At 52.9% G+C, this 12,766-nt stretch overlaps 1 protein-coding gene across 1 annotated transcript; it reads right to left on the bottom strand.

Moving 5' to 3' along the window:
• Positions 1–7,144: 7,144 nt before the first annotated feature.
• LOC104541590 (hematopoietic lineage cell-specific protein-like) lies at positions 7,145–11,366 on the bottom strand (the record flags this gene model as incomplete). Its single annotated transcript, XM_010185694.1, has 6 exons — positions 7,145–7,281; positions 7,645–7,716; positions 8,990–9,296; positions 9,717–9,827; positions 10,997–11,112; positions 11,297–11,366. Coding segments are annotated over 6 exons (813 nt in total), but the record flags the coding sequence as incomplete, so codon positions are not given.
• Positions 11,367–12,766: the final 1,400 nt, after the last annotated feature.

Raw genomic sequence — 12,766 nt, 5'->3', positions numbered from 1 at the left:
CGTGGTTAGCTCATTGGCTCGTGGTTAGCTGTTTGGCTCGTGGTTAGCTGATTGGCCATCACTTATTTGTTTCCCATCACGACACCCAGGTACTTCCTTGCTAAGCTGCTTGGCCTCCCCCAGTTGAGCACATGGAATTATTCCTGCCCGGGTGCAGGGCTTTGCATTTCTCCTCATTCAACTCCCGGTGGCTGATTTCTCCCTGAAGAAGCTGCAGCCCAGGGGAGAGCTGTGCAGAGCAGGGACCTCTGAGGGACTGCAGCTGGTGGAGGACCCGCACTGGAGCAGCTGGGGACCTGCAGCCCCTGGGTGGGCCCCTGAGCACGTAAGAAGGAAAGAGCGGAACAAGAGTAAGAGCAATGAGTGGCAGAAGAAAGCACAGCACCCTGACCCCAACCTGCTGTCTGTTGGTCACCTCCCCAAAGATTTGGGGGGAGCTGGGCATAATGTGCAGGGACAGCAAGAGCTGAGACCGAGAGGTGGGGAGAAAATGTGTTGGGCTGAAGCTGAGCCTGGGAAAGGGGAGGAAAGGTGTTTCTCTGTTTCTTTAATTATTTGTCATCTTGGTTTTTTTTTTTTCCTTGATGTCTGAATTAAAAGTTTCTGTTAATTGGCAATAAATGAAATTAAATGCCTTGAGCTGAGATTTTTTTGCCCCTGCTAGCAGAGATTAAGCTCCAGGGCTGAGCTGGAGTGAAACTTGGGCCCAGAGGGTGTGTGTAGGTCCCAGGGGAGGACAGGGACATTAAGGCACGTTGGTGTGCTCGGGCTCTTGCGCATTTTGCCTCTCTCGGGTCTCTGAACTCCTCCATCTCGTGGTCATCTGTGAAAAGCTCTGGCCCAGCTCCACGTTGTGAGGTCTCTCCAGGTGCCCAGCTTGGCCCCAGCCAATGTGCGTTTGCTGCAGCAGCTGCTGTGCCCGCTCCAGATGTGCAGCCGTGAGCTGGTCACATCAGTCATGGGGTGGATCCCAGCATCCCAGGCGGAAGGGACCCCAGGGACCATCCGATCCAAGCTCTGGAGGTAACAGCATCGTTTAAATGAGAGCAGTCAGCCCCTGTCAAGCTGACTTCAAACTGAGCAGTGCAGGGGAATTCACCACTTCCCTGGGGATTGTTCAGTGTCTGATTGATGGATTATTGCAATTTCTGATTGATGGATTATTCCCATCTCTCATTGATAGATTATTCCAATACCTCATAGACAGATTATTCCAATTTCTAATCAATAGATTATTCCAATTTCTCATTGATGGATTATTCCCATGTCTCATTGATGGATTATTCCCATGTCTCATTGATAGATTATTCCCATTTCCCATTGATAGACTGTTCCCATCTCTCATTGATAGACTATTCCCATGTCTCATTGATAGATCATTCCAATACCTCATTGATGGATTATTCCCATTTCTCATTGATAGGTTATTCCAATTTCTAATCGATAGATTATTCCCATTTCTCATTGATGGATTATTCCCATGTCTCATTGATGGATTATTCCCAGTCTCTCATTGATGGATTATTCCCATGTCTCATTGATGGATTATTCCCATTTCTCATTGATAGATTGTTCCCATGTCTCATTGATGGATTATTCCCATGTCTCATTGATGGATTATTCCCATGTCTCATTCATAGATTATTCCAATATCTCATTGATAGATTATTCCCATGTCTCATTGATGGATTATTCCCATGTCTCATTGATAGATTATTCCCATGTCTCATTGATGGATTATTCCCATCTCTCATTGATGGATTATTCCCATGTCTCATTCATAGATTATTCCAATATCTCATTGATAGATTATTCCCATGTCTCATTGATGGATTATTCCCATGTCTCATTGATGGATTATTCCCATGTCTCATTGATGGATTATTCCCATGTCTCATTCATAGATTATTCCCATGTCTCATTGATCTCATGGTAAAATCTTCTCCTGGGTTCAATGGGGATCTCCCCAGCACACTTTGTGTCCATTGTCATTGTCTTTTCCCCGTGACTCCTTGTGAGTCTTGCACCAAACACGGAGCTGTATCTCCCTGTGCACCCACTCCTCAGGTGGACCAGGGTCCTGTAGCTCCCAGGAAAAGCCAGGGATATGAGCCATTGCACCTCTGACATGGCTGTGGTGTGGTGTGGGTGTGTGGTGTGGATACGGTGTCAGAGCAGGAATTCAGGCAGTAACCCGTGTTTTCCACAATTCACTGTCATTCAGAGACTTCACATTGACTGCGAAAGCACTGATAAAGTATTTACCTTTTTCTCCTTTCAGTACTCGAACAGCTTTGTGTGTTTTTTTTTGTCTAGACCGTGAACATTGCAAAGAAGGGGAGTTGCACAGAGCAAAGATATTCTTGCTCCACGTCTCGTTCTACTCCTGCGTTGCGGTGCGGTCCATTACAGCAGCTTCGAAGTTACCGCCTCAGACTTTTAATAGCCCGCTCTGTGCCTTGTTTATGTGTCCCACAAACTCACGTAAGGTGAGGAAGGGAGGTGCTCTCGGCTTTTAGTAATCGGCACTGCAGCCCTTGTGGTGTTTTCTCTGCGAAGAGAAGCCTGTGGGGAGTGGGCACCAAGCAGAGAAGCTGTAAACAGGAAAACTTCTCTGTCAAACTTCAGCCCTCTACTCAAAGTGCACTGATTGGCCCCCGGGGCAGAGCTGATGCCCAAGTCAGGCAAGGAAGGGGTGGGAAGCCTCGGAGGGCTCTGTGCAGTGGGAGATGGAGCTGCCCATAGGGAGAGGAGGGATGGGGATGGGGAGAGGGCAGCAGCTGCTGTGGCTGCCCAGGAACTACCATGGAGCCATCATTGGGCCGAAGTGCTGCTCAGTGGTAATGGGAGAGGCTCCCTGCGTCCCCTGCTGAGTACAATTCGGCCATGACCAAACGCTGGGGCTGGTGCCAGGACCCCGCTTCCCAGTTTCCAGCAGTGCAGGAGCTGTACCTGCCCCAAACCCCTGTGATGCAGGGGTGACACCACAGCGTAAGGAGTCACTTCATTGTGTGAACGCGGTGGTGAGTTTGCTCGTGCTCTTTGCCCACAGCAAACACAAGAAGATGGGGTCAGCCTTGGCCTGGTTTATAGCTGGATCATGCAGATGTGACCCTTGTTGCCTGGGCTGTGGCCAGGTGGGCGCTGGGCATCTCCAGAGCCCGTGGCCTCAAACCTGGTCCGGTACTTGAAGGGTTTTCCCCAATGTCCACTGAGGTTTCCTCCTGTTACGGATGGTGCCTCTCTTGTCCCCATGCAGCCATGAGAAGAGGCCATCTCCATCGTCTCCCCGCTCCCGTTGGCAGCTGCAGACCACAACAAGGTCTCCCTGTTGCCTTCTCCAAAAAAACAAAGCAGCTTCGTGCTCTCCTCGTGTGTCCAGAGCTCCAACCCCAGCCTCTGTGAGCTCCACAGGACCTGCCCCAGTATGGGCTGGGAACTGGGAGCTCAGGCTGTTACCGAAATATCGGCTCAATAACTTCCTAAGCCCAGTCTGTAGGGGTTACACAGCAAGACCTTCTTTAATTCAGCGCTGGGAGCAACCTAAATAATTTCATAAAGTGAATACTGCAAGTATTAGCAGTTGGCAGTAACTTATAAGTGCCTTACACATACGTATCCACGACATAGAAAGTTTACATATTCACTACATTCCCCGTAACTAATTAAAATATCTGCACAGTAATTGTGCACGCTCAATGAGCGTGAGGAACGGTCTCGCAGTGGTCTGAGCAGTGGTCACTTCAGCTGTGTCTGCATGGAGTCGTCTCACCCGTCAGGTTCCTGCGCCTCTGTGTTCACAAGGCCTGGCTGGTCAAGTTGGTCTGAGCAGGGCGATTCATTCACTTCTTGCCTATTAATTGACTTCTTACCTATTAATTCACTTCTGACCTTATCTGTGCCTCTGTCTCGCAAGGCAGAGGCAGCCAAGTGGGTCCCAGATCAACCCTGTCATCCTTAAGCAGCTTCCTCCTGGCTGAAGTCAGTCAGCACACATGGATACAAACATTTCTCATACTGTGCAGTCTATCGGGTTACAGGGACGCTTGGCTGCGTTGATACCACAGTAAAACAGCATCGTCTCTGTCAAACGGCTCTGAGTGTTACAGCTGTGGTAGTTAAAATCGTACAGAACGTTGCCCATGCAGATTCTTTTTAAAGAGATGTTTGGAGGGAAAAAAGAGAACACGCGAGCTTGATCCGTCCTAAACCTGTTCTAACTACTCTTTGGGTAACATCTGCAGTACACAGTACGGTTTTAGTACCACCAAAACTTCAGCAGTTCCCAAAACCAGAGGGGAAAACCAGACACAAGCCCCTTGCAGCCAGCAGGGAGAGACATTGCCATGAGCAAACCACTGGGCTCCTGAGCCAGATGTGGCCTCTGGAAGCCAGCAAATGCAGCATGAGAAGTGCGTCAAAGCAGCAGCAGCAGTGAGAGTCGGGGGTAAAACTGCCTGGATCTGCTGCTTGGGGAGCGGTGGTGAACAGGTCACTACCGGGAGGCCAGGGACACGCAGAGCATCGCCGGTCTCTGTCCTGGGCCCTCTCCTGCTTGACACCTTCATTAGTGATACGAACATGAGAGAGTGCGCTGGGAGAGACAGCGGGACGGTCATTTCAGACAAACAAAACCCCAAAACCAACCAAAACTCCAAACCAGAACATTTCCATTAGAACTGACCATTTCTAACGTGAGTCACGCGGTGTCTTTCCCGTGACCGACACAGACTGTGATGTTTCCCAGCACCACGCAATGAGCAGGGATGCTGTCCCACCCATCCAGTGCAGGATGGTCCAGGACCAACCCCTGAGCTGCCCCGAGCTCTGTCACAGCGGGACCCCACACCCCTGTTGATGGGGTCGCAATCACGATGAGAAATCTTATCTACGCAGTAGCAGATAAGCAGGCACTTCTTTATTGCAGCGCTGGGGAGGCACAGGGGACACCTCCTCTGTTTGTGCTCCCAAGACCACACATTTTCACAGCCCATTTATACATCTTTAACAAAGAGAAATCATACAAGCTTGCATAAGATGACGGCCTTTTAATTTGCCCTTTACCTGGGTTGGTTCCTCACCACCATGCCATATAAGACATTGCATTATTTCAAAAGCTTGCCCCTATATAATTTCGACATGGAGAGAGAAGAAAAGCCATGGCCTCCTCTCACGATTGTCTGACCACAGCTATTATCCTGCATGCTGTTATTTAATTCTTATCACAACCATTCTTCTCTTGAACATGGTACTTATACAAACAAATACTTACCCTAACTGCTTCATCATCAACCTACTTTAATTACCTTGCTTGGTCCAAGTGTTCTTTTGACTCTACAGCTTAAACAAACACCTGCCCATTTTAACCAACCCCAGTTTTCCCACGGCTGCAGCACCCCGACAGGGGGGCAGCCTCCCCGAAGGGGGCCCAGCCTCTCACGCCGCGATACCCCACGCACCCCCATTTACCGATGGTACCCGTGTACCACGGAGGAACACCAACCAACTCCCACGGCGGCGCGGTGAGCACCCAGCCTCGAACACGCTGGCTCAAGGGAGGGCTTCGGTTTGCTTTGGATTCTCACCGCACGCTGCTTTAAACATAACCATTTAAAAATGTTCCTCTTGTCCCGCTTCCCACCTGCTCAGCCTTTTCCCCGATGGAGAAGGGCCGGGATCGGGGGCCCTTTTCCCTTGGTGAGGAACCGAGCCTGCGGCAGCCGCGGGGACGTGCGTCACCGAGTAACAAATAACCGGGATGCGATTTCATCGGGCAGAACAGCAGCGGTTTATTGCTACAGCCATGGAGGAGAGCACAGCACAGCAGAGACAGGCCCTGCTGACAGGAACTCTGCCCAGCAGGGCCATTACAGAGCTTACTGACCTTTGGGCTATGCAACCAAACTGTGTCAGGATATCGTAGATAGCAACAACATTCTTTGGATCAGGAGGCTCTAACCAGCACACCCTTTAACAAGTGATTCACTCCTTTGTTAATTAAACCTGCAGAGATTGAACTAGAGTCCTGCTAAGGCCTAGAAGGCGTTACCTGTTCTACTGCCGCTCTACATCGAGCACAGGCACCCAAACCAACGCTGCAAGGGCAAACAAAGCACAGGACCCCCCAGCACTGACAGCACCGCTCACTGCAGCCCTTGGGGATGAGCTGTGGGACTGCTCTGCCTGCCCACCTACATCCGTATGGGTATTTATACAGCCAGAGCAGTTAATGGGAAAAACTGAGGTCTCTCAAAAACATCCTAGTGCCTGCATCAAGCAGCACTTGCTCTGATTCATTTGCTAGATCGAAAGGATTTCCCTAGCAAAACATCCCTCTAGTGGGCTGTCTGGATGAGGACCAAGACAGTTATTAACACATCCTTTTAATACTTTTCTCTTGCTCCAAGATAGATTTTTTTTTCCTCAGAAAATAACCTGGTTTTGCACAATTCCCTCCTCAAGGTTTACCCCAGAAATGACACACCTTGGCACGCACAGGAAAGCCAAGTGAGCAACCTCCCGCCTTAGCAAGGCGGTTCTGTGCTTTCACTGAGGTTTAACGGCACCGCTCACCGCAGCCGAGCCTCTGTCTGTGCGCAGCAAAGCCAGCAGTGTCCACTGCCATGGACAAACACTCCCAGCCCCCAGCCTGGAACCTGCAGAGACCAGGGTCGTGTTTTTCTACCCCGTGCTGCAAACACATCCTGCAAGTGGAAACCCTTCCTGGGAACAAGGGCGAGTTTGGCCTTCACCGTGCTCTTTTTCTTTGAGCCCTGGGCAGGATGAGAACCTAAGAAGGTCCCATAGCTCGCATCCCTTCTGCCTTGACTGGATCACAGTTGGTGTTTCTTTTCTGAGAACTTCCCTGCTGGGACCAGGAGCGGACGCGCGTCTCCCGCAAGCTTGCTGGTTGACACGTGGGACAGCATGGGTAGAAAAGAGACCTGATACTGCACGAACGTGCTCTTACACCATCTCCTTTCCCATCTGGAAGTGGATGGGAACCAAAGTCCTCCTGGGCACAGGCGAAAATGGTCCCTCAGTTTGCTCCTTGCATGTGGACACATCAAGCTCATAAACGGGCAAAAGGCTGAAGCAGAGACAGGCAAAGGTTTGGAAGGAAGCAGCTTGGGCAATGCTGGTTTCACTGCAGAAGCTTCACGTAATTCGCTGGGAAGAGCCCCACTTTGCCCCGGCACTGCCCCCGCCACCAGCCTTCATCCACCATCTCGATGTGTGTGATTGTGTCGTCGGGATCAAAGGAAATCTCGTCGTCTCCATCTGCAGAAACGGTTCAGAAAAGACAGCTAGAATGCAAAGGTACCACCACGGAGAGCTGGGTTTACATCCCTCCTCCCACCACAGGAGAACACAGAACGAGGATTCTCCTCATCCTCAGAGTTCATCTCGCCCAACCCCCGCCGAACAGCACAGATAAAGCAGAGAAGGAGCACGACTTCACAGATAACAGATGAAGCTGCAGTGCTCCCAAGTCAGGTCTCACATTGCTGTCCAAGAGGAAGACATCTAAACCACCGAGCCGAAATCTTTTCACCACTGCTGATGGTGTAAACCACCACCTCCCCATTGCACCTCCCCAGCCAGCTCCCAGTGCCTCTCCCACAGCCTGGACGGCAGACCCACCTCCTTGGTAATCATAGAGAGCCACGGCACAGGTCCCAGCGCTCTCCACCTCGTAAACGTTGTCCGTGTCCCCTGCAGAACAGATGAGAAAGGGGCTGAAAGCAGCGACAGAGACCTGGCCAGTGCCACCCTCCACCCCGCTGTGCCCTGGGGTGAACCACAGCAAACCCTATCAACGGGGACAGCGGTGCCACGGCTCAGAGCAGGGCATTGTGGCAGTCATGGGAAATTGGGGTTGGTTAAAATGGGCAGGTATTTGTTTAAGCTGTAGAGTTAGAAGAACACTTTGACCGAGCAAGGTAATTAAAGCAGGTTGATGATTAAGTAGTTAGAATAAGTATTTGTTTGTATAAGTACCATGTTCAAGAGAAGAATGGTTGTGATAAGAATTAAATAACAGCATGCAGGATAATAGCTGTGGTCAGACAATCGTGAGAGGAGGCCATGGCTTCTCTTCTCTCTCCATGTCGAAATTACATAGGGGTAAGCTTTTGAAATAATGCAATGTCTTATATGGCATGGTGGAGAGGAACCAGCCCACGTAAAGGGCAAATTAAAAAGCGGATATTTCATGCATACTTGTATAATCTTGTAATATTGCTTTGATAAAGATGTATAAATGGGCTGTGAAAATGTGTGGACTCGGGAGCACAAACAGAGGAGGTGTCCCCTGTGCCTCCCCAGCGCTGCAATAACGAAGCACCTGCTTATCTGCTACTGTGTAGATAAGATTTCTCATCGTGATTGCGACCCTGTCAACCGTATGACTTCTCTCCCATTCTGCAAGGAGAGAGGCAGGGTCCTGATGCTCTCTCTAGAAAAGGGCTGGACACAACTCCAGCCTCCACACGTACCATATCCAGTACCAGCACAGCTACACCGGGAACGTTAACAGCAGCCCCTGCAGTTTGCTTATGTGCTTGGGGAAAGACCACCCTGCGCTCCCCACAGCCAGGAGACACCACCAGATCAGGTCTGATGGGCGCCAGCAGTTTGAGCAACGGGCCTCAGTGCAGCCAAGGAAACAGCACACAAAGGCAAGGGGCATCAGTCCAGGTCCAGCCTCTCCAGCACCATGGCAGCCCCCTGGTCCTCCTGCCTGAGCCCTGCTCCAGCAGAGATACCCTGGTCCCATGTCCCATGCAGCTGATCCCGCACCTTGGAGCTGGGCAAGGCGGTGAGCGATGATGAAGTCTCCATCATCATGGGCCACTGACCTGACCACAGTAAACTTCAGGAGACAAATTCTCTCTGGAACCTGTCTCATACATCCAGGGAGGTGGGCGAACAGCCTCAAGCACAGACACAAGCGCCCCAAGACATGGGCTCTTCCATCAGTACTCACCCAGGCGGGGCTGGCTGTGGCAAGGCTCCCCAGGTAGGATCTCCTCATAGTCCTCAGCTCCATCTCCTCCATGGTCATAGACTGCATCCGGCTTTCCCAAGGGTGCTGGCACCTCCTCATAGTCAGCACCTCCACTGGTCCCGTCATAGTAGTCAGAGGGCTCCAGCAGCTCCTCATAGTCTCCGACATCCAAACTTTCGCTGTAGATGGGCTGATCCTGGCTGGGGGTCTGGCACAGCTCTTCATCCAGAGCTGCTGGCCTTGGTGGCAAGGTGGGTGGTGTTTCTTCATCCTCTCTTTCTGCCTCCTGCCATGAGGTGAGAAGGTGACGGGAAAGTCACCTGCAAAGCATCCACTGCAGGCAGCTCTCCCGAGACTGCACAGCACCCAGCACTGCACAGCACCCAGCACTAGGGAACCCCCTGCACATCCTCTGCACAACGGGGAAACAGCTCGGCCATTCGGTCTGCGCCGAACGCAGCCGGGGTTGCTGTGACGACCCTCAAGGCTCACGTACCTGAACCTCTCACAGACTTAGCTACAGCTCACTGCACTGACCCACTCCAAGAGCCCACCTCATGGTGTAAGGTGCTGTGCAGCCATCACCATCCCAACACATCCCCCCTCACTCCTTCCAGAGCCTCTCCCACAATGTGGCTGTGCCCTCCTTCTCCCCACAGGGCTCCCTGTAAAGCACAGCCCCTCCTGCTCTCCCAGCCCTTGGTACCTGCTCTCCCGGAGGCGCAGATCTGTCCCGTTCAGCACTGCCGGGCTCCCTTGCAGGCACAGCACCAGGGGCTGCCTCTGTGGGGTCCTTCTGTCTCTGTGGGATTTCCTGCTAGAGACAAGTCATCGGATCCCCTCAGTCTTTGAATGAGGTTGAGAGCAATGTCTGTTCCCATTCCCAATTCGAGAGAGGTTCTGCTCCCCCTCTGCTCTGCCCTGCTCACACCACAGCTGCAATCTTGTGTCCAGTGCTGGGCCCTCAGCTCCAGAAGGACAGGAACTGCTTGAAAGAGTCCAGCAGGGCCACAGAGATGAGGTGTGGATCCGGCAGCCATGGTGACACAGTGGCCTTGCCATGTTTCCTCACCATCCAAGCGCTATCACTTGGAGAAGTGACCACTGGGGAGCATCTCCTGCTGAGGAGCGGCTGAGGGAGCTGGGGCTCTTGAGCTTGGAGCAGAGGAGCCTGAGGGGTGCCCTCATTGCTGGGGATCCATTGGGAAAGGGCAGTGTCAGGAGGAAGGAGCCAGGCTCTGCTCTGGGATGTCCAATGGCAGGACAAGGGGCAATGGTCCCAAGCTGGAGCACAGGAGGTTCAAGCTGAAGATGAGGCCAAAGTTTGTGAGTGTGAGGGTGCAGAGCATGGCCCAGGCTGCCCAGAGAGGTTGTGGAGTCTCCTTGTGTGGAGACCCCCAAAGCCCTGAGGTGTTCCTGTGTGACTGCTCTGGTGATCCTGCTCTGGCAGGGGTTGCACTGGGGGAGCTTTCCAGGTCCCTTCCCACTCCTCATGTTCTCGGATTCTGTGATTCAGAAAATTCAAGTTGAAATCTGTTCCAGCTCCCATAAACCTCCCTGGACACAGGCAGGCCTGTAACAGCCGCGGGGTCTGCAGAAAGCAGCCTCAAGGAGGGAGCGTGTCGGGGAGCGCTTTACTCAGTAAACCTCAGTAAAACCTCATCTGCACACTGAATGCAGAAACAGCCCGATGCAGAAGGGGGTCTCATAAATGTGAGGGTTTGGGTGCAATCTCCAGTTTGGAAAACCCTGGATGGGGAGATGTGACTGCGCTAAAGGAGGAGTCCAGGCCAGCACATGGCTGGGTGCAGGCACGTCCTGGTCTGTGAGCCAGAACAGGGAACATCCACAGACAGCCGTGGAGCTCAAGGCAGGCCCTGGCAGCTGCAGTTTAGGCAAGAGGTGACTGTAGAGTTCAGGGAGAAGGACGTGGACCTGCACGGCCTCGAAAGCCGTGGAGGAGATGGCAAAACGGCCGTGGCTCACCTTGCGCCGAGCCTGCTGCCTCAGCCGCTGCTCCTCCGCCTGCCTCCTGCTCTCCTCCTCCGCCGACTTCGCCAGGTTCTCGAACCGTGACCGCAAGCTGCCGGTGCCGCTGGAGGCTCCTGTGCAGACGAGAGCCGATCGAGGCTGCCCAATGGCTCCCTCCCGCCACCCAGGAGAAACCTCAGCCACCTTCTCCTGCCCCTCATTACAGATTAAATCCACACCCCAGCACAGCTCATCCCTGCCACAATGAGCCCCACAGCTTCCCCCAGAGCCCAGGGGCTGGTCCCGCTGTCTCACCTGCTTCCAGGGGCCTTGTTTTCTCATACGAGGAGGTGGGAGCTGCCATCTCATCAAAGCCTGCAGCGCTCTACAAGAGGAAGGAAATGAGGTGTCCAGCTCGTTGGGCAAGGCTGAGATCCCCTGCTGGGTTTGGTGAGTGCAGGCTTCGCTCCCAGCCATGTCGCCCTCATCTGCACAAGCCACAGCCCTGCTCTCCTGATGCCTCCCTGCACTGCAGGAGCCTGCTGCCCCCAGCCACAGACAGGGGCTATTCCTATTTGGGGGGCATTCAGTCCCAAAAAGGACATGGAGGGGCTGGAGCGTGGGCAGAGAAGGGCAAGGGAGCTGGAGAGGGCTCTGGAGCAGCCGAATGCTGGGGAGCAATGAGGGAGCTGGGGGTTCAAGTGGAAAGGGTTCTCAGGGCCTGGCAGGGGCTGCCCAGGGCAGTGGGGGAGTCCCCATCCCTCCAGGGGTTCTTAAACCGTGTGGATGTGGCATTGGGGACGTGGTTCATGGCCATGGTGGGGTTGGGTTGATGCTGGACTGGATCTTGGAGGTCTCTTCCAACCTCAATGATTCAATGATGAAAGGACCCCAAACCCTGACTTCTTCACAAGTGCTCATCTGATCTTGCATGCTCTTTTCTGCCCCATGCACGATGCCTTGCCATTTGACAACGCACCTCCACTCGCTGCTGTCAAATTCTAGCAATGCTCATCTCTTCCACGGGCAGGACGCCATTCCCACTCCGCTACTGCCACAGCCTACATACGAAGCACGTAAAGCAACACGCTCCGTTGTGTTCATGTCCTTCCTTGGCTCAGGGCCCTGCAGAAAGGTCCTCATCTGCCTCCTCCGGTTCCCGAACATGGCAATGTTGGCACTGCACCAGGCACGACACCAGCACCGTGCCCACGGACACGTGTGGCTCAGGGAAGGCATCCTTGCTTCCTCCTCCAAATGCCCCAAAGTCTCAGCCCCATCCAGGATTCTCATCTTCTAGGTTATCCCCCTCCATGCAGGTCATCATCCGCTGGCAAGATTTCCCTCACCTGAACAAGCTTGCAGGGCAGCCTGCCACAGCACAGGGTTAATTCTCAGTGCCCCAGACAGTCTGTGTGTGGATGCTGGATGAGCCTTTGCCTGGCTTCAGCCCGGCCAGAAAACCCGAACCAGCAAACTGGATCACCTCTTCTCAAGCCAGGCTGATTGACCCCTGCCAATCCCATCCCTGCTGGGTTTTAAGGTTTGCAGACAGATGACCAAGCCCCAGCCTGAGTTAGCTAACTAAACAGACCACGAGAAACTCCTGGACAGGACAGCAAACCCTGCAGAAGGTAGCAAATTATAGAGCAGCTGATGAGTTAATGACATGAAGAACGGGCAGATTTCACCTTGAGGGGGGATTGAGTGCTCCCTCAGCAAGTCTGGAGATGACACTGAGTTGGGAGGGAGTATGGATCTGCTGAGGGTAGGAAGGCTCTGCAG

This window comes from Mesitornis unicolor, unplaced genomic scaffold (assembly GCF_000695765.1).
Source record: "Mesitornis unicolor isolate BGI_N332 unplaced genomic scaffold, ASM69576v1 scaffold17560, whole genome shotgun sequence".
NCBI classification, from domain to species: Eukaryota; Metazoa; Chordata; class Aves; order Mesitornithiformes; family Mesitornithidae; genus Mesitornis; species Mesitornis unicolor.
This window is presented reverse-complemented; position numbering and strand designations above follow the sequence as displayed.